Source organism: Lepidochelys kempii, chromosome 2, assembly GCF_965140285.1.
Source record: "Lepidochelys kempii isolate rLepKem1 chromosome 2, rLepKem1.hap1, whole genome shotgun sequence".
NCBI lineage: Eukaryota > Metazoa > Chordata > Testudines > Cheloniidae > Lepidochelys > Lepidochelys kempii.
The window spans coordinates 81,645,107-81,670,079 of NC_136381.1; the positions used below are offsets into that span (position 1 = coordinate 81,645,107).

General features: G+C 45.5%; 1 protein-coding gene across 2 annotated transcripts in view; it reads right to left on the bottom strand.

The window, feature by feature from the left end:
* Positions 1 to 24,403, bottom strand: part of LAMA3 (laminin subunit alpha 3) — a 190,226-nt gene extending 165,823 nt beyond the window's left edge. The window contains exons 1-2 of one of the 2 annotated variants that reach the window (XM_073331377.2): positions 24,016 to 24,403; positions 7,540 to 7,692 (exon numbers count right to left, since the gene is read on the bottom strand). In XM_073331377.2, the coding sequence (XP_073187478.1) occupies positions 7,540 to 7,692; positions 24,016 to 24,324 (462 nt within the window). In that variant the 5' untranslated portion in view covers positions 24,325 to 24,403. The remainder of the gene's footprint in view (positions 1 to 7,539; positions 7,693 to 24,015) is intronic. The other variant, XM_073331378.2, reaches the window with a different exon arrangement.
* Between the last annotated feature and the right edge of the window lie 570 nt (positions 24,404 to 24,973).

Below are 24,973 nucleotides of genomic sequence, written 5' to 3' on the forward strand. Positions count from 1 at the left end.
CTGGCGTCCCAGTGTCAGAAGCCCCGACTCCCACCACCCTGTGGCTGCAGCCCTAACTCCCTTCTCCCCCTTTGGCTAAAGTCCATAACTCTTGTTCAGAGTTACAGAACATTTCAGAGTTATGGACAACCTCCATTCCCGAGGTGTTCATAACGCTGGGGTGCTACTATAAGTCAGGATAGATGAGTCTTTGGATGGGAGACATTCAAGTAACACCTGAGTGCTATAAGAAATTATGTTGGTGATTCAGAAGGTGGGACTCTTCCTTCTACATAATAAATATATGTCTGAAAGTGATATTAGGATTTGCAGGATTGACTGCTTCGTGCATGGTGAATGAACGGTGCTATCTTTTGGAAAGGACAATAAAGCAGCGGTCCTAACCATGTGTCATGCTTAAAGATCTGTGGCACTTTTTGCAAAAGTAGTAGAATTAGCACCCATGTCCCCACACAAAGAAACCTGTAGAGATGAGGAAAACTCCAAAATCACTTCAGCACTTGGAAAAGATTTTCTCCCAAAGAATGGGTAACAAGCCTGCCCCCAAACTGCCAGGATCCCTTAGACCAGTGGTTCTCAACCTATTTACAATTATGGACCGCATATGCAGCTTTCTGTATGTTATGTGGGTTGCATCCACACAATATGTATACTACCTGTATATCTACCAAAAAAAAAAAAAAAAGATTTTGTATTTGTTACATGACAGCAGTACGATTCAAATCGATGTAGTACCTTTCATTTCAACACCCCCAGTAAGGGACTGCCCCCACAACTAGAGAATGCTCCCATCACCCAACTCCCCCTGGGACTATCCCCCCCAGCATTCAGACCTCCACAAACACTGGGCTGGCACACCGGCCTGCCCTGCAGAGACAGGGTGACCTGTCCAGGGCAGAATAGCCTCCCTCCCCGCTCCAGGAACTAACCTCTCTAGCATCCAGTCCCCCAGCCAGGGTCTGCCCCCAGTGCACCCAGCCCACCACCTAGCAACTGCCACCAGGAACTCCCAGCACCCCCCCAAGGAATGCCCCCCAGCACTCAACCCCCCCATCCAGCGACTGCCCCCAGTCACCAGTTCCCCCACGTAGAATCTAACCCCCACACACCAGCTGTACTCCCCTCCCCATGGCCCTAGCCTCCTTCCCATACCCCAGCACCCTTCTCCCTGTGTGCCCTGCAGCCCTAGCACCCTGCACCTTCCCTCCCTGCACCTGCTGATCTCCTACCTTGGCTACAGCCCACCCACCGCTGCAGTCCTAGTACCGGGAAGCCTGCTTCAGCCAGGGTCACTGGACCCAAGACACTGTGAATGTGCTAAGCACCCTGGCCTCCTGGTGATGCTGCTGAGCCCAATCCTGCCAGGTGATGGGGGCGGGGGCTTATTCCGCTGGGCCCAATCCTGCATGGGAGCGGATGCTGGGCCTGATCCTGCACTGCCCCATTTATGCACCCCCATCCAAGACAGATGCTCCTCCTGCCATGCCCTGATTACGGTCCTGAGGATGTCACATGGCCACAGCTATGTGCTGACTGGGCCACAAGCAGGCCACAGATTGAGAATCACTGCCTTAGGGAAAGAGCCAAGTGTGGGAGGGTTGTGGGGTACCTCCATGCCAACCCTAGGGCCCCCAGTGTTCCTTCTCATACTCCCAGGCAACACAGCTCCTTTGGAAATGTACTCCCACAACTTACTCTGCAAGCTGATGCTCCCAGAACCAAGTTTCTCTTATGCAGTGAGAGGCAGGGGATGGGAAAGTTTGTATGATCTTTTCTGCCTAATTGCTGTGGTACTGCTGAGGCAGTGATATACAGCCCTGCTTCCAGGCCCCCAAAGTCCCCAATGAGGGTCCCAACTCCATGAGGATCCCAACTCCAGAGAGCCAGCCAAAGGGACAATGCTACACAGAAACCTCTACATGTGGGTCTGTGAGAAAGCAATGTAGCCCATTATGTCAATCTGAAAATCCCCCTGCACGTTCAAGAGAATATAATACTGTTCTTCAACTGCTGTCCTAATGTTATATATAGAACTCATCTGTGCTCTTCAAGAGCTGCTGCACACCACACCAGAGCTAGCTGCACTTCCATGGTGAGTGAATTGATTCCTGAATATCCCTTACTCATTTCACATAGGAGATTTTTGTGATGCTTAATTATTTAAAAATGCTTTAAAATCTTCACTTGCAAAGTGCTATAGATGTGACAAATTATTATTTTTTGTGAATTGAATCTTACAGTCATCGACCAGGCAAATCTCCAATGGGAGCTTCGCCTGGGAAAAAAGACTGCAAGACTGGACACTTGTTTTACACAGAGCTCTGTGTAAGCTCAAAAGCTTGTCTCTCTTACCAACAGAAGTTGGTCCATCCACATTGCCTTTCTAATACCCAGGGACCAACACAGCTACAACACTGCAATCTACTAATATAAAGTGTCAGATTTAAGAGAAGAGATTTTAAATCACAACATGTAACCAGACAGCTGATTAATAGTCTCAGCAGAGCCTTGCTAATTTGAGCACATAAAGGGTTAGTCACAGAGGACAGATTCAACCCACAAAAAGTGCCTAGTGTAAAAGCACTTCACACCATTTGCCAAGTTGTGAGTAATGTTTAAATATTTTAAAACCTTCATTATCGTCAGAACTTGTAAAAACCTCAAGTCTTCCAAAGATCATACCACTGGCTTAAGGTTCTTGGTTGGTTTGAGGGAGGTGTGAATACTAATTAACATTAAATTTAGCTGTAAAACTGGATAAAAGCAAGATCACAGTGTAAACCAAGAGCTGAATCTCAGTTGCTGAGCTTTTCTGCTTGTGGTTGTGTAATCTTGGGCAAGAGCTCTCTGTGCCTCAGTTTCCCTTTTTTAGAAAATAGGGACCATAATATTTTATAGAGGTGATGTGAGGTTAATTCAATAATATTTGTGAGGTGCTCATATACTAAAGGGATTCATACCATAGAAAGTAAATACATAACTACTGTATTGCAACACAGTTACTTGGAGAGATTTTGTCACCATTTTCATGGTGCTGTTGGTCTATTTACAGCCCATATAAGGTACAGATGTGATAATGGAAAAATAAAATCTAAAAAATGTTTTCCTGATCTGAAGGCAAGCAGGGACCTGATCCCTGTTGCTAGATGAGGGCACCATGTTTGCTGAAGCAATTAGTTTCACCAAGTACTTTAGGGCTATGCTCTCCGCTCATTGGAGAGGCCTGTTACACAGGAGGTTGCCATGCAGTGATTTTCTGGAAAGTACTCAAGAATAAAAAATCCAAGTCCAACATGCAAGATGAAAATTCTTCACTTTTATGAGAATTTATTTCCTGAGATGCCAAATGCTCCAGCAACACAGCACTAAAAAAACAAACAGTAAACTGCATTGTGCTCAATCTTTTTCTTGGAGATTCAGGTCCACCACAAATCATTTCTCCTCATATGTTCTATGCTGTTCTGACCTTTTACTTTGGGGAGATGACTGTGTCTGTGTACGTAGGCACACATGCACACAGAATTCACTCCTGAGACAATGAGGCCAGCTGAAATCCACAAGAACTCCACTGAAGACAATGGAGTTACTGCAAATATACACAGAGTAAGGGAAAGCAAAATTTGACCCATATGCATCTATGCACAAAGGAATCTCAGCAACATTTTTTGAATTGGTCTTCTAGATATTTCTCTAGCATTATCACTGAAAGATGAACTATAAATCAGCTTTTAACAGTGTTTCTCAACATTTTCCATACCATGGTTCTATGTTACAATAGAAAAGAGTTTCAGCCATCTAGCCATAAAGGAAGGCTAGATGGTTATGACACACTGACATCTGTCTGTTAACCTCAGGTTAAGAACCTATGGTTTAAAGAAAATATCATATTTTACTTAAAGAGAGAAAAATAGTATTTTTGACATAGCAGATGTCCACTCCATAGCTTCCATTTACCATAGAAGTTTATTTAAAGGATTATATGGAAGAAATTACATAGCACATTTTTTATTTAGTGCACAAAATCTTACTGCGTCTGGACATTTGAGCATTTACGTTACTGTCAATAAAGCACAGTAAAGAGACCAAGCATAACTAAGAGCAATGACAAATCTTTTTTAAAAAATAAATTTAGTTGTCAGACATCCTTTTCTCAGCAGCCACCATTATGCTGCTCTCCTGCACCTTCACCTCCTCTTTTCAGAACAGAAAATTTTGAGATACTTAGGACAATATTAGAGCAGCGACTGATGGGCGTTTGAAGAGTTTAATCTCTCTGGAAGCCAAATCTGAAGACACATCTGCTAAAATTAAGCAACCCAGGGAGTCAAGTGCAGATTAATGAACTTCAGGCAGACGTTCTGGATTCAAAGAGACAAAAAATGCAGAAACCAATTTTGAAAGAAACTGGTCCGCTTCAGTGATTAAAAGCAAGAGTGAGGCTGCAACAATGCGTACCAGCAACCTTAAAACAAGTTAGGAACAGCCACAGTGTAAGTAGACATGTTATCACGAGGGAGAGATTGCCTCAGGTAGCAGCATTACGCTGGTCTTATTTTTCAGGAGAATGGTGATTGATTGGAAAAATATAACTATAATACACCCAGCCAGAAAGAAAAGTATGACAGGATTTTTGCATTCAGGAGTCTGAAAACACAAGGGCTGCACTCACAATAACAAAATGTTACTTTCTGCATAGGCAGATTTTGAGATCCTGGAGGGATTTAGACTTTCAAAACCATCCCAGTCTCTCGTGAAATGGAACCACCAGTGAGTGGTTTTCTGTTTTAACCAGCTTTCAAACATTCTCATAGAACAGATGTATACGAAAAATGTCCTCTGAACAATGACATTAACATAGGAAGTGAGCGACTCCATGGAGAGTCTTAAAATGTATAATAGCAGGAACACAGCACTTGAAAAGCATTTAATATTATGTATAACTCTGCTTCCTCTAACTGTGGGTATTTGATGACCAATTCATAACTGAGCCACTGTTGTTCATTAATACATTTACATACATTAATATACTTATTCTTGGTCAATATGATGGGAGTGCGGTACAATTTGTGCACTTCATCAACGGGGAGATTTGCACTGCGTTAAAATAAAGGGTAAAGCAATTGTCCCCTAGCATGGTTAGACATATTCCCCTCTTCCTTTCAGTATTACAGCCCCCCAGTTCTACAACACTTTTAAACAAGTGACTAACTTTAAGCAGGTGAGTAATTCCATGGAAACTAATGGGTCTATTCACATGCTTAAAATTAGGCCTGTGCTTATGCACATTTCTGTATTTGGGGCCACAGCCCTTACCACGTCTTCTCCATTAATAACACTGTGCAAATGGCTTTTATTAGAATGTTTTATACACATCAGACTGATGTGGAGCAGGTATGTGAGTATCATGCAAAATACTAAGAGTGAACCTCAGATTCAAATTGATCCTGGGGTTGAAGGAGAGGAGTGGGACTAAGTCTATAAAGTGGGAAAAGAACCCACCGACCTATCTTTCCTACATACCCCCATGTCTACAAGCATTCCCCACTACCACAAGACCCAAGGCCATCAGCCTATCGGCTCTTGGGGTTCCTTATTTCCCACGCTCAGGAGCGTGCGGCCATCTCTGTCAAGTGTGCTGGAGTAGCAAGGAGAACAGAGCCTTCTACCCAGAAAACCTTTATCGACTGGGAAATAACCATATAAACCAGGTAGTCTCTGAAGAGTCTGATGGACAGAGAGCACACAGCCTGCATCCTTTCCCAAAAATACGAAGGGAGGGGTGCATCCAACATCTAAAAGAGATGGATCAAGCATCTGCCACCAGATTCTCCATAGACAGCAAAGGTTACATAGCAGGCCCAGTGCTTTTAGTAGAAGCAAGGAGCATCTGGGGGGTTAGAGCCTGGGGAGAGAAATAGGCAGGATGCTCCTTGGGACCTTTGGGGATTGGAGACCTTCAAACACAAAGAGGTTGGTAGACTGCAAACCAAAGGGTAGGGTTCAGTTTGCAAACTACATTATATCACATACAGAATGCTGCAGGGTGCCCACAGCTCTAGGGTTCAGGATTGTTGTGCTGCGTGTCAGAGAAAGGGAGAAACTGGAATCTAACTGCCTCACAAAGCCGCTGTTTGCCTAGTGAGAAAATCTATTTAAAACCTAACAACATTAAAATAAAGGAAAGAACAAAATTAAGAGATATTTCATACATTCACAAAAATAATTATTGCATTTATGCGTTGGAGTGAAAATATCCTGTCTGTACCTTAGAAGGTAAAGGAAGCTCACACATCAACATTAGCTGTATACTTACTTCTGAATATCACGTTACCATTGTGCAGCCTTAAACTGACGAATTATTAAACAATGTTATCAATAGCAGGCAAAGCAGACGTCCTAAACTTTCTATGAATAGGTCTTCATTGCAGAAGTTTCCAGAGCTCTTATTCAGGTGTTGCCCCTAACCTGGCTCCAGTCCACACACAAAACCCTCATATTAGCAGGAGTATTGTAAGCAAGACACAAGAAGTAATTCTTCCACTCTACTCTGCGCTGATTAGGCCTCAACTGGAGTATTGTGTCCAGTTCTGGGTGCCACATTTCAGGAAAGATGTGGACAAATTGGAGAAAGTCCAGAGAAGACCAACAAAAATGATTAAAAGTCTAGAAAACATGAAGTATGAGGGAAGATTGAAAAAATTGGGTTTGTTTAGTCTGGAGAAGAGAAGACTGGTACATAAAAGGTTGTTACAAGGAGGAGGGAGAAAAATTGTTCTGCTTAACCTCTGAGGATAGGACAAGCAATGGGCTTAAATTGCAGCAAGGGCGATTTCGGAAACTTCCTAACTGTCAGGGTGGTTACGCACTGCAATAAATTGCCCAAAGAGGTGGTGGAATCACCCTCATTGGGGATTTTTAAGAGCAGGTTGGATAAACACCTGTCAGGGATGGTCTATAATACTTAGTCCTGGACTAGATGACCTCCTGAGGTCCCTTCCACTTCTGTGATTCTATGATTTCTAACTTGGATATGGCTTTTCAGTGTGGCCGTTCACACCTAGACTAGGCTAATCCATATGCCAATCCCCAAATTAACTCTGCAGTGAAGACATGGCCTGTGACTAGGGCCCCACCAAATTCATGGCCCTGAAAACGCGTCATGGACCGTGAAATCTGGCTAAAGTAGGAGGGTTGCAGGATTGCCATCCTTACTTCTGCACTGCCTTCAGAGCTGGGCGGCTGGAGAGTGATCCTATGCAGCTTTAGATTAATTAATTGTGTTTAGATTCTAGTGGCACCAATTCATAGCAATCAATATATTGTCTGTGGCAAGAACCCACAGTCAACATTCCTGAGAAAGATAGTCACTTAAGTAAAGTTAAATCTGTAACAATCACAGAACATAAACCACAAAAGAATCACATGGCAGACCAAGATTCTTAATTCAAATATTTTCATCTTTCTACTGTAAGGCCTTTGTATTGATACAGAATATGGCCAAACCCTTTAACGCTCCACATAAAATGATCACGTACTCACCTGTCCAAGATCTAAAGTGACATTCACTTCATTATACTGTAAGCCTAAAGAGAGAGGAGGACTTTGCCACCAGCGTTCAGTTCCATCAATAGCATTGGTTATTGGGTGAGCTTTATTGGGATCAGCTGCATTGCAATAGTCACAAAACTGTCCCTGAAAGACAAGAAAACAAAAGATTTATGCTCAGTTTGATCTGACTTAGAATATAGACACATCTTTCCATTAAACTATAAATGATGAATCCTACTGCTAACTATGATATTTAGGTAGGGCTTTGACTGGGTGTGTGGTAAGATTTTGTTTTGCTTTTGTATGGTGTATTTCTGGTTCTAACCTCTTTCCAAAGAAACTACAGTAGAGCATGTTGATATTAATAATTTTACTGACATTTTAGTAAAATTATCAAAGGCCCACTTTTGCGATGACATCAAGATATGCACACAAGCCCCAATTCAGCAATGCATGTACGCATGTGCAAAGTCCATTTTTATTCAAGAAAGCACTTAGGCCCAGGGTATTTGTGTGCCTAACTCCTATTGAAATCAATGGGAGTTAGGCACCTAATGACCTTTGAGGCACCTTTGAGGATCCGGGCATTAACCCCTCATTTAATTTTAAGCACATACTCAAAACCTACACTTTTGCTGAAGTTGCCATCAGGTCTGTCATTATGTTTGTAATATTGTAATATTGTAATATTGTAATCCATTCACTGGAGCCAAAACTTTTAAAGGGTTTCAAACTATTTGCATACTGGATTCTGCATGTGGACTTCTGAGTTAGCAGGTAACAGGGTAATGCTACAGACATCCCCCGAATTTTAATAGCAGCAGATTCTGAAGAGTACAAGTTATGCCAGTGATACCACAGTCTACAGTATTTTGGGGTTCTCCATTTTCATAGTAGATGACAAGAGTAGACCAGAGATTTAGATTTGGTTTCTTTCATTTAAAACAGTCTTTATTAAAAAACAATAAACAACATGCCTAAACTGCTAAAAGGTGAAACAAAACACAGGAAGCAAAATATAACACTAACATACAAAACACACCAAGGAATAGCTGAGACACTTTTCCTCTCAGAATCTCCTCCCCTCCAAAAAAACCCATCTCTGATGGGAATTTTAACTTCCATCTTTCCCCCATTCATTCTTCTAAGAATTGAGAAAGAGGCCCTGTTTATAAAAAAACCAAGACTCCTTCCCATTTCCTAGCATGCTCCAGGAGCAGAGTAATCTGCATTTCAAAATAGTCAGTTCTCTACTGGGATTCAGTTTCACAGCCTGCATTATTACAAGGTTACTGGCCCTTCCACACCTCTCAAAATGAACAACTCCAACAATGTGTAAGTAGTCCTCTGTATACATGTTAGTTCTCTTTATCTATGCTCTATGGTACTTATATGGCCCTCAATGCCATAGTATCTAAGCACCTCACCATTTTTTAAATGTATTTAATCCTCACAACACCCTTGTGAGCAAGAGAAGTACAGTAAAAGCTGTTTTATCCAGCATGTTGGGGGAATGGGGGATGCCGGTAAGTTAAAAATGCCAGTTAACTAGGAGGGAGGGAGTTTGGGTGGAGGAGGGGGCTCAGGGCAGGGGGGTCGGAGGGGGTTTGGGGTATCAGATCTGGGAGGCGCTCACCTCAGGTATCTCCCCACAAGCGGTGACTTGTCCCGGCTGCTCCTAGGCAGAGGCACAGAAGGCAGCTCTGCGCGATGCCCCCGTAAGTGTTGGCTCTGCAGTGCCCATTGGCCATGAACCTTGGCCAATGGGAGCTGTGGGGGCAGCGCCTTCAGGCGGAGATAGCATGTAGAGCCACCTGCCGCGCCTCTGCCTAGCAGCAGCCAGGACAGGTTGCTGCTTGCAGGGAGCTGCCTGAGGTGAGTGTCCCCTGGATCTGGCACCCCAAGCCTCCTCCCGCACCCAAACTCCCTCTCAGAGCCTTCGCTCCGCATCCCTTCCCACACCCCAGCAACCTGCCAGCCCTGCGCCAACTGGACTATAAACTGGACTTTCAATGAAGATCAGAAATGCCGGTTTATAGAGCTTTCCAGTTGGTGAAGTGCCGGATAAAACAGCTTTTACTGTACTAACATACCCATTTTACAGATAGGGAATGGAGGCACAGAGAATCACAGAATTTAAGGCCACTAGGGACCACCAGATCACCTAGTCTAATCTCCTGTACATCATAAGTCACCAACACCCACATACCAAATCTAGAGATAGAGCAGGGCAGATAAAAAAAAATCTGGGTTTTTTTATTTAAAAAAATCAGATATTTTAATTTAAATCATATTTTAATGTAAATATGGGTTTATTTTAAAAAATGAATCTATTTAGAATTAAATTTGAAATTATGACAACCTGTGTTAAAGCTTAAACTCATTATACTCTATTAAAGTCACTTAAGTTAAATAAAAAAGTAATATTAAGCAGTACATTTTTGCTGCCAAGCTTTAAAGAAAGTCAGACAACTGAACTGGCGTGGAAATCACTACCTAAGCATCTGGAACCAGAGTTTGTTGAAGTACTAACTCTTCCTAAGATCAGTGAATCTCAGAGACAGATTCCTCTGCCATATTTTGGCCTCGAGTACACTGTTACTAACACAGGTTCAGTTCCACCACTGTTAACATTTGGCAGCCCTAGTCTAGACTGGTCAGCGGCTAGTACCAGCACTTTAAGAACTGTTTTAATTAGTTTTCCTTTGCACAAGATTAGATGGCATAATATACAAAACACTAGCAGCAGTTGGCCTACAGCAGAGTTCTTAATGTTGGCTTGGAGCATGTCTACACTATGAAATTAGGTCGATTTTATAGAAGTTGATCTTTAGTAACTGATTTTATACAGTCGTTTGTGCATGTCCCCACTAAGCGCATTAGGTCAGCGGAGTGCATCCTCAATACCATAGCTAGCATTGACTCACGGAGTGGTGCACTATGGGTAGCTATCCCACAGTCCCCACTGCCCATTGGAATTCTGGGTTAAGCTCCCAATGCCTGATGGGGTAATAACATTGTCATAGGTGGTTTGGGGGATATGTCATCAGTCTCCCCTCCCTCCCTCCTTGAAAGCAATGGCAAACAATCATTTTGCGCCTTTTTTCCTGGGTTATCCATGCAGACACCATAGCATGGCAAGCATGGAGCCCGCTCAGCTGCACATTGCTTTTGTGAGCATTGCAAACATCTCACGCATTATCCTGCAGTATGTGCAGAGCCTAGCTAGGAGTCGCCAGCATGACGAAGATTGTGAGGAGGACATGGACACAGATATTCCTGAAAACATGGGATGTGGCAACTGGGATACCATGGCGGCATTGGGGCAGGTTGATACAGTGGAATGACAATTTTGGGCCCAGCAGACAAGCACAGACTGGTGGGACTGCATAGTGTTGCAGGTATGGGATGATTGCCAGTGGCTGCGAAACTTTCACATGAGTAAGGTCAGTTTCATGGAACTCTGTGAGTTGCTTTCCCCCACCCTGAAGCGCAGGAATACCAAGATGAGACCTGCCCTGACAGTTGAGAAGCGAGTGGCGATAGCTCTGTGGAAGCTTGCACTGCCTGACTGCTACCGGTTGGTCAGGAATCGATTCAAAGTGGGAAAATCTACCATGGGGCCTGCTGTGATCCAAGTAGCCAGGGCAATCAATACCCTTCTGCTAAGAAGGGTAGTGACTCTGGGAAATGTGCAGGTCATAGAGGATGGCATTGCTGCATTGGGGTTCCCTAACTGTGGTGGGGTGATAGACGGAACGCATATCCCTAACTTGGCACTGGACCACCTTGCCAAACAGTACATAAACCACAAGGGGTACTTCTCAATGGTGTTGCAAGCACTGGTGGATCACAAGGACCATTTCACCGACATCAGTGTGGGATGGTCGGGAAAGATGCATGATGCTTGCATCTTTCGGAACTCCGGGCTGTTCTAAAAGCTGCAAGAAGAGACTTTCTTCCCAGACCAGAAAATTACCATGGGGGATGTTGAATTGCCAATAGTTATCCTTGGGGACCCAGCCTACCCCTTGCTCCCATGGCTCATAAATCTGTACACAGGCAGCCTGGACAGCAGTGAGGAGCAATTCAACTATAGGCTGAGCAAGTGCAGAACGGTGGTAGAATGTACCTTTGGATGTTTAAAAGCACGCTGGCGCAGTTTGCTGAGTAGGTTAGACCTCAGCGAAAGCAATATTCCCATTGTTATTGCTGCTTGCTGTGTGCCCCATAATATCTGTGAGAGTAAGGGGGAGACGTTTATGGCGGGGTGGGAGGTTGAGGCAGATCGCCTGGCAGCCCATTTTGAACAGCCAGACACCAGGGCTATTAGAAGAGCACACCGAGGCATGCTGCTCATCAGAGAGACTTTGAAAAATAGTTTCATGATTGACCAGACTACAGTGTGACAGTTGTGTGTGTCTGTCCTTAATGCAAAGCCGCCCCCTTTGGTGAATGTACTTCCCTGTAAGCCAATCCCCCTCCCACCTTCGACCACAGTTGGCACAGGAAATAAAGTCCCTATTGTTCTGAATCTATTCATTTTTTATTAAAAAAAACTTGAGATCACTGACAACGCTGACTAGTAAAAGGAAGCCTGCGTGTGCAAAGGGTTTGCTGGTGGGGTGGGGTGGGGGAGGAGGGAAGGACAAGGCCACATTGCTAATTGTAGCCACACTAGAAATCAAACTTGTGTGAATGACAGCCTTCTGTTGCTTGGGCCATCCCCTGGAGTTGAGTGGCAGCGTGCCGAGAGCCTCCTCCCCCCCGTGTTCTTGGGCATCTGGGTGAGGAGGATATGGAACTTGGCGAGGAGGGCAGGCAGTTACACAATGGCTGCAGCAGTGGTCTGTACTCTAGTTGCCTTTCCTGCAGCTCCAGCAAACGCCTCATCATGTCCGTTTGCTCCCCCGTTAGCTTCAGCATCTCCTCCTGCGTGTTCCGATCATGTTCACTGTATGCTTTCCTGGCCTCTGCCACCGAATGCCTCCAAGCATTCAGCTGTGCCCTGTCAGTGTGGGAGGACTGCATGAGCTCTGAAAATATATCATCGCGAGTGCGTTTTTTTTTTTGCCTTCTAATCTGCGATAACCTCAGGGACGGAGTTGATGCGGGGAACATGGAAGCATTTGCAGCTGCAGGGGGTGGAAAAAGGGAGAGTAGACTTTTAAGAAGATACATTCCTGAGAACAAAAGGGAGACTCTTTCACAGTGAATGAAGCAATTCACAGCAGACAGCACATGTGTTTTAGGTACAAGGTTGCATTTTGCCTTTTATATTGAGCGCCTGCTGGTATGGTGACACATCACACACAGCTGAGCAACTAAATTCAGTTCGCAGGTAACCATGGCAAGCCAAAGGGTATGTGGGATTGGCTACTTCCGTGTTCATAACATGTGGGAATGGTTTCAAACTGCAGCGCCCTCCTTTCCCATAGCAACCAATGCCGGTTGTGTTTGCTGTTTAAAAGGGGGGGCTGCGGTTGCCATTTTAAAGGAGGGGCTGCGGTTTTGGGGTAGATGTGCAGCACACCCCTTCCCACTCCCCGCATGGCTATTCTCTGGGATGATCCCTCTTAGCCACGCACAAACAGCCCAGCATGCCCAGGGGATCACCAAACAGAGGGGATCACTGTTCCCTTACAAAACTTCCCGTATTTCAACCAGGTGACCATGAATGATATCACTCTCCTAAGGTTGACACAGAAAAATAAAGACCAAATGTTATATGAATGCGACCAAAACCCAGGACCATTCGCTACCATGCTTTGTGCTGCAATGACTCCAGACCACTTGCTACTGGCTCGGTGTGGTAAAATGTCCTACCATGAAGGATGAAATAAGGCAGCCCTCCCCAGAAACCTTCTGCAAAGGCTTTCAGAGTACCTCCAGGAGAGCTTCATGGAAATGTCCCTGGAGGATTCCCGCTCCATCCCCAGACACATTAACAGACTTTTCCATTAGCTGTATTGGCCGCGAATGCATCCCAATTGATCAGGGTAAATCAAACATTAAACACAATTGCTTTTAACCCCTGTAGTGTCGTTACAAATGTGCGCTCACCAGAGGTGCCTTCTCAACCTTCAGGGTCTGGGAACAATAGGCCCTGGGAGGGTATTGGCTTCAGGGTGAGGAAAATGTCCTGGCTGCCAGGGAGAATGGATTCTCCACTTGCCTGCTGCGCATTCTCCTCCTCCTCTTCCTCCTCCACAAAATCCTCATCTGTGTTGTGTGAGGCTGGTGAGGCTTGCAGGTGTCCACGGAGAGTGTTGGGGTACTGGTAGGGTCCCCCCCTAGAATGGCATACAGCTGATTATAGAAGCAGCCTGTCTGGGGTTCTGACCCGGAGACCATTTGCCGCCTTCGTCTTTTGGTAGGTACTGCTGTGCCTCCCTGGTGTAGCCTCTCTCCACCATGCCCTGCATGATTTTGGCATATATATCAGCATTTCTTCTGCTGGATCGGAGTTCTGCCTGCACAGATTCTTCTCCCCATACTACAATCAGATCCTGTGTCTCCCATTCACTCCATGTTGGAGCTCGTTTGTGATTCTGGGACTGCATGGTCACCTGTTCTGCTGAGCTCGCCACACTGACCAAACAGGAAATGAAATTCAAAAGTTCCCGATGCTTTTCCTGTGCACCTGGCTAGTGCATCGGAGTTGAAAGTGCTGTCCAGAGCAGTCATATTGGAGCACTCTGGGATAGCTCCCAGTGGCCAATACCATCAAATTGCACAGCGCTGCATCTACACTACCCCAAATTCGACCCAGGAAGGTTGATTTTAGCGCTGCTCCCCTCGTCGGGGAGGAATCATAGAATCATAGAATATCAGGGTTGGAAGGGACCCCAGAAGGTCATCTAGTCCAACCCCCTGCTCAAAGCAGGACCAATTCCCAGTTAAATCATCCCAGCCAGGGCTTTGTCAAGCCTGACCTTAAAAACCTCTAAGGAAGGAGATTCTACCACCTCCCTAGGTAACGCATTCCAGTGTTTCACCACCCTCTTAGTGAAAAAGTTTTTCCTAATATCCAATCTAAACCTTCCCCACTGCAACTTGAGACCATTACTCCTCATTCTGTCATCTGCTACCATTGAGAACAGTCTAGAGCCATCCTCTTTGGAACCCCCTTTCAGGTAGTTGAAAGCAGCTATCAAATCCCCCCTCATTCTTCTCTTCTGCAGGCTAAACAATCCCAGCTCCCTCAGCCTCTCCTCATAACTCATGTGTTCCAGTCCCCTAATCATTTTTGTTGCCCTTCGCTGGACTCTCTCCAATTTATCCACATCCTTCTTGAAGTGTGGGGCCCAAAACTGGACACAGTACTCCAGATGAGGCCTCACCAATGTCGAATACAGGGGAACGATCACATCCCTCGATCTGCTCGCTATGCCCCTACTTATACATCCCAAAATGCCATTGGCCTTCTTGGCAACAAGGGCACACTGCTGACTCATATCCAGCTTCTTGTCCACTGTCACCCCTAGGTCCTTTTCCACAGAACTGCTGCCTAGCCATTCGGTCCCTAGTCTGTAGCTGTGCATTGGGTTCTTCCGTCCTAAGTGCAGGACCCTGCACTTATCCTTATTGAACCTCATCAGATTTCTTTTGGCCCAATCCTCCAATTTGTTTAGGTCTTTCTGTATCCTATCCCTCCCCTCCAGCGTATCTACCACTCCTCCCAGTTTAGTATCATCTGCAAATTTGCTGAGAGTGCAATCCACACCATCCTCCAGATCATTTATGAAGATATTGAACAAAACCGGCCCCAGGACCGACCCTTGGGGTACTCCACTTGATACCAGCTGCCAACTAGATATGGAGCCATTGATCACTACCCGTTGAGCCCGACAATCTAGCCAGCTTTCTACCCATCTTGTAGTGCATTCATCCAGCCCATACTTCCTTAACTTGCTGACAAGAATACTGTGGGAGACCGTGTCAAAAGCTTTGCTAAAGTCAAGAAACAATACATCCACTGCTTTCCCTTCATCCACAGAACCAGTAATCTCATCATAAAAGGCAATTAGATTAGTCAGGCATGACCTTCCCTTGGTGAATCCATGCTGGCTGTTCCTGATCACCTTCCTCTCATGCAAGTGCTTCAGGATTGATTCTTTGAGGACCTGCTCCATGATTTTTCCAGGGACTGAGGTGAGGCTGACTGGCCTGTAGTTCCCAGGATCCTCCTTCTTCCCTTTTTTAAAGATTGGCACTACATTAGCCTTTTTCCAGTCATCCGGGACTTCCCCCGTTCGCCACGAATTTTCAAAGATAATGGCCAATGGCTCTACAATCACAGTCGCCAATTCCTTCAGCACTCTCGGATGCAACTCGTCCGGCCCCATGGACTTGTGCACATCCAGCTTTTCTAAATACTCCCTAACCACCTCTATCTCCACAGAGGGCTGGCCATCTCTTCCCCATGTTGTGATGCCCAGCGCAGCAGTCTGGGAGCTGACCTTGTTAGTGAAAACAGAGGCAAAAAAAGCATTGAGTACATTAGCTTTTTCCACATCCTCTGTCACTAGGTTGCCTCCCTCATTCAGTAAGGGGCCCACACATTCCTTGGCTTTCTTCTTGTTGCCAACATACCTGAAGAAACCCTGCTTGTTACTCTTGACATCTCTGGCTAGCTGCAGCTCCAGGTGCAATTTGGCCCTCCTGATAACATTCCTACATGCCCGAGCAATATTTTTATACTCTTCCCTGGTCACATGTCCAACCTTCCACTTCTTGTAAGCTTCTTTTTTATGTTTAAGATCCGCTAGGATTTCACCATTAAGCCAAGCTGGTCGCCTGCCATATTTACTATTCTTTCGACTCATCGGGATGGTTTGTCCCTGTAACCTCAACAGGGATTCCTTGAAATACAGCCAGCTCTCCTGGACTCCTTTCCCCTTCAAGTTAGTCCCCCAGGGGATCCTGGCCATCTGTTCCCTGAGGGAGTCGAAGTCTGCTTTCCTGAAGTCCAGGGTCCGTATCCTGCTGCTTACCTTTCTTCCCTGCGTCAGGATCCTGAACTCAACCAACTCATGGTCACTGCCTCCCAGATTCCCATCCACTTTTGCTTCCCCCACTAATTCTACCCAGTTTGTGAGCAGCAGGTCAAGAAAAGCGCCCCCCCTAGTTGGCTCCTCTAGCACTTGCACCAGGAAATTGTCCCCTACGCTTTCCAAAAACTTCCTGGATTGTCTATGCGCCGCTGTATTGCTCTCCCAGCAGATATCAGGAAAATTAAAGTCACCCATGAGAACCAGGGCATGCGATCTAGTAGCTTCCGTGAGCTGCCGGAAGAAAGCCTCATCTACCTCATCCCCCTGGTCCGGTGGTCTATAGCAGACTCCCACCACTACATCACTCTTGTTGCACACACTTCTAAACTTAATCCAGAGACACTCAGGTTTTTCTGCAGTTTCGTACCGGAGCTCTGAGCAGTCATACTGCTTCCTTACATACAGGGCTACTCCCCCACCTTTTCTGCCCTGCCTGTCCTTCCTGAACAGTTTATAACCATCCATGACAGTACTCCAGTCATGTGAGTTATCCCACCAAGTCTCTGTTATTCCGATCACGTCATAGTTCCTTGACATCACCAGGACCTCCAGTTCTCCCTGTACAGCAGTCATTTTTAAGAGCCCTTTAGGTCGGCAGAATGGGGTTGCTTGTGTATAAAATCAACCTAACACGGCTAAATTCGACCTAACCTCGTAGTGTAGACCAGGCCTTGGTCTGCACTAGCAACTTATGTTGGTATAACTACATTGCTCAGGGTGTGAAAAATTCACACCTCTGAGCACCGTTCTACCAACCAAACTCCCCGTATAGACAGTGCTATGGCGACAGGAGAGCTTCTCCCATCAGTACAGCTACTGCCTTTTGGGGAGGCAGAATACCAATGCTGAAGCTCTCCTGTCAGCATAGATAGCATCTTCACTGAAGTGCTGCAGCATCACTACAGACAAGTGTAGACAAGACCTGAAAAAGGTGAACTGGTGTTAACAAAAGTGGGAAATGTTGCAAAAACTAGCGTAAACAAGGCCTAAAGTGGACATTAACTTATACTAAAAATTTTCTTCAAGTTCTGTCCATGTCAGGCTGTGTAATATGTTTTGGTGCTGAAACATGAACTTCTGACAAAATGCACCCCAAGAAAAACCAAAGAACATGCAAATCTGGAGAAATGCCTTTTAAGACAATTAAAGCATTTATTTATGGAGGCTGATATCCAGCCCTTTAAATATATAATTAAAACCAAGTTCTGGAGATCCCCTGTCTCTCTCTGATAATATATAAAACCTATTATACTGTAAAGAAATAATAATGAGAAAATCTAATTGGCTTCTAATTTATCTGCTAGTGGGGTTAATCAAGCTATAGTTTTTCCTTCATAAAACTGTATTCTGCTATCCAAATACTGTTAAATAGTTAAAATTAGTAAAGTCAATTTCCAAGGGTCTCCTTCCCCATCACATTCTACTCCAGTAATGTTATTTTTTTATCGACCCTACCTGCCTGCTCTTCATTCCCCACCCCCTCATTCATGTGTCAGTTTATCATTTCGCCTCTTAATTCTGTTATACTTCATTTTTGGAACACTTCATCTATATTTTGCATGGGGATCTTTTTACTCAGGACCATTATACAGGCTTTTTAAGTTTTTTTTTTTCCATTGATACATATAATTTGGCTGCAAAACTAAGTACAAAAAAACTTCACAAAGCAAAGAAAGGACAGACAAGGAAGTGTAAATAACCATCTTTCGCTACATGCACCCACACCAGCTTTTCCCCATTGTGTGTCCTTTCAGTTAAAATTATTCTGCTTCAGACAAAATAAATACATATCTGGCAACTTCATACATGATATCTACAGAGACAACATTAAAATAAAACAAAAATATATAGTCACATCTGTCCAGGTCAACTTTGTATGACTTTAGACCCAAATACTTTAAAGAGATCAACTAGCACAGACCCTTTGCGAGCACAAGTTTTTGCAGAATCTGAACCTTTGTCATGAAAAAAGAAAACAATTTTTTAAGGGAGGCTTGTATCCCACACACTATGAACCTTACATACAGAGCGCAATTTATTTCAACTACCAATAGTTATGTATCTATCATTCTAATGATTTTCTAAGGACTTGACTATGCTAAACTTCTTTGGGAAATCTCCCACCATTACACTAAAACTAGTGCAGCTCCACTGATGATAGCAAAGGTGAGAGCAAGAGTGGAGACAGGACACTCATGCATGTTCACCAGCGTTTTTACCACCATATCATCTAGACCTACTCTATTCAGGGATAATTGACACAGTGGACAGCACTGTCATCATGTCTACTCTTCTGCCCCCACCTTTGCTACCACAGATGAAGCTGCCCTGGTGCTGGTACAATGGCTGGAGATTTCCCAAAGAAGTCTAGTGTAGACACAACCTAAGACACCTATTGTGGTATCTAAGGGTTGTGAACATGTATGGGGTCACTGTATATGTAGAAATTATAATAAAGGCAGCCCGTGAGCCTTGTCTATACCAGAACATGCTGTATCTGCCATCAGCAAAGGGTGCAGCACCACAGTGTCAACAACTGGTTAGCGCTTGTGATACAAGGCTAAGTTTGTCACTATTTCAAGAAGACTTCATCCAAGACTTAATGTAGTGTTGAAAATGATTTGGTCCTGTCTACACTAGCATTTAAACCATTGTCAACATCAGTGCAGGTGCAGCTGCCCCCCTTTCTGACAATTCCTGAACAAGTATAGCATACAACGCTATAGACTTCACAAGAAATGATGAATCTGAGTTTGTGTCCGTCAATACTGTGCTTGTCAGCCTGGGTCAGGGATTAACTCTTGAGAATGTCAAGGATCATTTAGAAAAAAGGCATGGACAAATCCCCATGTACATAGGCTGATGAACTATCCAGGGATTATGCAATAACATGATGCTCCTCCAATCATGCTAGAACTTGGTTTGGTTTTACTTATGTACAGAGGACCAAGGTAAACCAGGGTGCTACTGTAAGCTCAGGCTGTGCATTAGTGAGGTTTGCTAATGTAGACACAACTTGTCATACTGCACTAAGGGTCAGTGATACCATTTTCTATCACAACCAGAAAGAACAATGTGTAATAGTGACCAGAGCATGGTTTTATAACAATATTGAAGCATAAGTCTTTAAAAGAAATCCATGTCCACACTGGTCATGCTAGAACTATGCAGCAACAGCCTTGTTTTAACACAGTTCTTCCTAGTGTATTTTCAGAGTTTTAAACTACACTCTGGTGATAGCCTTAAAGTAAAGATGAGAGTGAACTGAAAACTGAATTAGGACTATAAAATGCATGTGTTGGGAGATGGGTTATTTTAAAGAAACTGCAGCATTTGAAGATCTGAACTCAAGATTTAATAATTTTCCCAATACATAATTCAAAGAATGATCCTGCAACAGCTGGAGTTTCAGTTATGTAAAGTACATTCCACAAGACCTGCCAACAAAACAGCGAGTAAGAAATGAAGGAAAATAAATTGTTGGACAAACCATTCTCCCTTGCTTCCCACTGACAATATCTACAGGCATTCCACACTGAAGCATATCTGGTAGATTGCACGTGTCTCGATTTCAAGAGACTGAGCCTCAAGACATTGTTTGATTTTGGCTTGAATTCATCACCAGGGCAGGTGTGCATTTGCTAGTGATTTAATTATCCTCATCTCCTGCAGTTCTCCCAAGTGTGAAGAATGGTGATCTCAGTTTGAAAACTGAAACTGCAACAAGCAATCTATGGAAGTATGCCAATGTGCACAATTTACACCCAATGAAGATAAAGGTCCTATCTACACAACAGAAAAGAACCACGTTGCAGGACTTGGTTACACAATAATATCTGACAGTTACGTGCCCCGCAGCAGGCCAGGTACGCTACCAAATGCTAATTCACATCTGCGCACTACTACTACCAGCCAATCCCAGACATGCCATCTATCCATCATTTTGAATCACTGAAATGCACAGCACTGCACTGAATCTGTTCACTGAAACTCATCCTAATTTAGCGAATGGCCAATTTACCAATATGCTGATTAAGGGAAATAGACTGTATGCTATACTGTGGGTTGGAGAGTGCCTTACAGGCTCAGCCCATGCCAGGTAGATGAGTTGTGTGGAGGGGCCTCACTGCAGTGGAAACCCCAGAAGGAATGGTGGATGACTCTCACTGAATTCTTTCTGGAGCTCCCTGGGAGCGCAAACTCCAGTAAACACTATGCCATGCAGCGAAAGTGTACATTAAGGATGCCAGGTTAGCACCAGAGTGCAAAGGTGGGACCATTCTGCTCCTCCTCATCCTCTTTGGGGAGGCTAGTGATGGCACTAGCATAGAGCAGTGACTCCTCTCCCCATCCACTTTGTGGTTACCCCATGAACTGGGCATGAGTGGGAGAAGCTCCTTGGACCCTCTCCCCTTGCACTTACAAACCTGTGCAGGGCCAGCCACAATCCAGCCCTGTACATACCTCAATAGTAAGGCATAACAGAGGGAGTTAAGTGCACAGTATCACCTTAACCTGGAATTTCTTTGTTATTGTGGCTATTCTCTCTCTGAATTTTTAAAGACATAGTACTGCATGTAATGTGTGTGTGTTTGTTTAAATCTTATGAGCTAAGATTTCATAGGAATTTAATGCACTTTTGTTCATTTTTGCAAGTCTAACCGAAAAGAGAGATTCTCTTCCCTTATTTAAGGTGGAGCAGTTTGATAATATGTACATTGTGCTCTTATCATATTTTCTATGGCTGAATTTCCCTGGCCTTCTGGAAGAATTTCCAACCCCTCTTGAATCACAACAACTGCTGGTAAACTACAGAAGTATTCATGTTATGTATTTCAATGGGGCTTTGTTGAAACTGGAGAGAGACTCTGCTGTATCCACGTTTATACAAATACTGTAAGAAGCAAAACATGTTTCCTTGAGCCAGGGCTGAGCTATCAGTAATTTTTTCAGGAATTTGGATTAGGCACAAACCACAACTGGCCTCTAACCCAGGATCTGTAAGGTAAATATTTAACAAAGGGAATTCTCCTTCTTTCTATCCTCTCCCTACATACAGTAAAACCTCATTAATTCACACTTACAAGTGGTATTAGTATATAAAAAGACAAAAGACAAGAAAGCAAGGATACTGCATCACAGAATTAACTTTGTTTACTGATTTGATTGTATTTGTAGTTTATATTTAATGACTTCTAATACTTCATATAATGTTAGTAGTATGAGATCACACTATACTATTCTGCTATTAAAGCACTGCTGAGAAATAGGGAGAGATTGCTGCATTGTCTATTCAAATTATGTGGTGTCTGTTTTAAACAAGTATCAAACATCAAGGTTCAGCTGAATATGTAAGGGAGAAGGGATAGCCTTATGATTAAAGCACAGAACTAAGAGCGAAGGTATTCCTGCCTGTCACAAACTTCCTTTGTGACCTTGGTCTAGTCACTTAATCTACATCCCAGTTTTCCCATCTGTAAAACAGAAAGTTGTGCAGTTTGTTAGTATTGGTAAAGCACTTTAAGATTTTCTGATGGAAGGCATTATAGAAATATAAAGTCAATTAAAAATAGATTATAGTGTGATATGGAAGAAAGGCACTATTTACATGTGTTGAGGATAGCACACTCCTCTTGATCTTTCCTCTGAAAAAAAACTATGGAGAGAAACTCCCTCCAAACAGGAATGATTCTTGAAATAAAACTGACACAACATAACCCCCTCTTCAAGTTCCTGTAAAAATGACTTGCCTAGTTCTTCTATCAATTGTAGTCACAAGTTTGACCCCATAATTCTGTAACAACCTATTTTAAATCCTATTTTGACCCTCTTCTAACTCTCTCCCTCACTCCCACCCCAAAACAAATTCCTTTGAAAGTCCTAGAGAATGTTTGTCAAACTATCTCCAACATCTCCCCTGTAGTAATGTATTGTCAGAGCTGATACTGCATGTCCATTGCATTGGATCAGTGGTTAATGTTCCTTTTTCCTCACCCTCCTGACAGACAAGTTCACACAAGTTTCTTCCAAACCACCTGGGGAAAGTGTATTTCTATCAACCCACCCCTGGGAATTTTGCTTTCTTTTTTTCTCTTTGTGGCTGTCATAAGTGCACAGAGTTCTCTTGACCAGATAGGTCAGATCAGCATCTGCAGCTTTATCATCATCCTTTCATACCACACCACCCTTCACACTCTCTTCTCAGAGAGGAAACCCCACTCCCCCCACCACCACCACCCCGACTCCCACAGGAATCTCTGGCATCATCCCACAAGCAGCTCAAGGGGTACATTATGAGGCTCAGGATTCAGTACTTGTGAAAACCAGGACAAACACTGGGTCTTCTTAATACAACATTAAAAGGCACTTCCCCCTCCATAGCCTAGAGGGCCCTTCCCCGATGCAGCAGTTATTATTACACACCTCTGCCAGCACTGAAGAATTGGGGATGGGAACAAGCATGAAAGCCGTAAGGCATCTGATCTACTCTGCCCAACCCTTCAGTGCTTGGGAGGGATTGGGACAGCAAGGTGATCCTGCACCACTAACTCTTGCACCAAGCAGCTTTCCAGGCTGGTGGAGTGAGGGGAGATTGCTTTCCAAACTCTATTCAGAAAAACTGAGTAAGTGAGATTGGGCAGCTGGGCTCCTTCCCTGAGCACAGAGGAAACTAGGTTCCAGAGGTTACATCTGTCAACTCTTCAAACACCAAAGCAAGGGTGTGGGGAGGGCTGAGGGAAAACACCCAAAGATACAGGAGCATACATATGCCCCTCTTCTCCAGCTCCCTATATTTTTTCCTACAAACAGTAATGTGATCACTGGGTCCTGGCTTGTCTTCCTGCCCCACAATACAACCTGAGCCACTTTAAAATATTCAGGGAAACATGGCTGAAAGTAACCGCCACCATCAGTTGCTTACCGGGTGTTAGTCTTTAACTAGAGGTCAAACAATATTATACTGCAAGCTTTGAGGAGACTACAAAGCGCTCCCTGTGGGCAGGGGCCGTGCAGGCGAGGTGCAGTCCTGAGTTCAAGTGTCACCTCTTGCCTATTCCCTAAAGAAGGGCCCGCACCCCACCACACCCAAACACCCTTAGACTCTGGGGGAGCTGAGATTCCGGTGGGCACTTTGCCAGCCGGGCCCACCTAGGCTTTTAAGCCTAAGCTAACCTGGCCCTTCTTGAGCTCAACCCCCAACCGCTGCGCTCCCCTCCCCTCGCAAAATCTCTCCGGGGTGGCGCCGCGCGGGCCACCGGCCGGGGAATGAAAGGCAGGGAGCTCCGGCGCGCACCTGTCCTGCTTCTCCAGGGCGGGCAGCCCGTGTGCCATGCCCCGGAGGCCGCTAACCCGCCCCCCCAGTGTGTCCAGCGCTCCGGCCGGGGATCCCCGCCGCAGCCAGGGGAGGTACCTGGATGGTGTGCCCCGCTGGGGAGGCGGCCGGTCCGCCCACCAGCTTGCAGTACAGCTCCGGCCGGGGCCTCCCGCCGCCGCTCTCCTCCTCCCCGCAGGTGGCCGTCGCCCGGATGCTGGCTGTCTCGGCCAGGTTGAAATAGGGCGGATGGAGGCTGAGCCCGAGCGCCCCGGAGTCGGGCGGCCCCACCTGGGCGGCCCCGGGGCGCAGGGTGAGGAAGAGGGGGAAGACCACGAGGAAGAGCCCGGCGCCCGGCGCCAGCGGTGAGGGAGCTGCGCGGCTGCCCTGCAGCGCCGCCGCTGCCATGCTCAGCCGGGTCCCCCGCCCGCGGTTGTCCCTGGCGCTGATGGGGGGCAGCCGGAGGTGAGAGGCTCCCTGCGCTCTGCCTGCGCCTCCGCTGTGCGCGGCCCGCCCCGAGGAGCAGGGGAGAGAACACCCCCCTCTGGCGCACAGAGCGAGACGCGCAGGAGGGCTCCTGGCGGGGAATGAGGCCTGAGGCATGCAGGAAATATTTGGGTCCTGAGGACTACGAAATTGGGGGGCGGGGAGGGGAGGGGAGGGGAGGCTGGCAGCCCTCTTCTGCCGGACCAACAGATGGTGTCTGGGAATCTGGCTCCCAATCCACAGAGCGTTGGGGAGGGGGGTTCTGGCTGGGTCCATTAGAGGCCTGCTTTTCAAACTTTTTTTCTGGCGACCCAGTTGAAGACAATTGTTGATGCCCGCGACCCAAGGGAGCTGGGGATGAGGGGTTCGGGGTGTGGGAGGGGCTCAGGGCTGGAGCAAAGGGTTGGGGTGCGAGGATGAGGGCTGCAGGGTGTGGGAGAGGGCTCAGGGCTGGGGCAGGGGGTTAGAGTGCGGTAGGGGGTCAGGGCTCTGGGCTGGGGGTGCAGGCTCTGGGGTGGGGCCGGAGATGAGGGATTTGGGGTGCAGGAGGGAGCTCTGGGTTTGGGGGGCT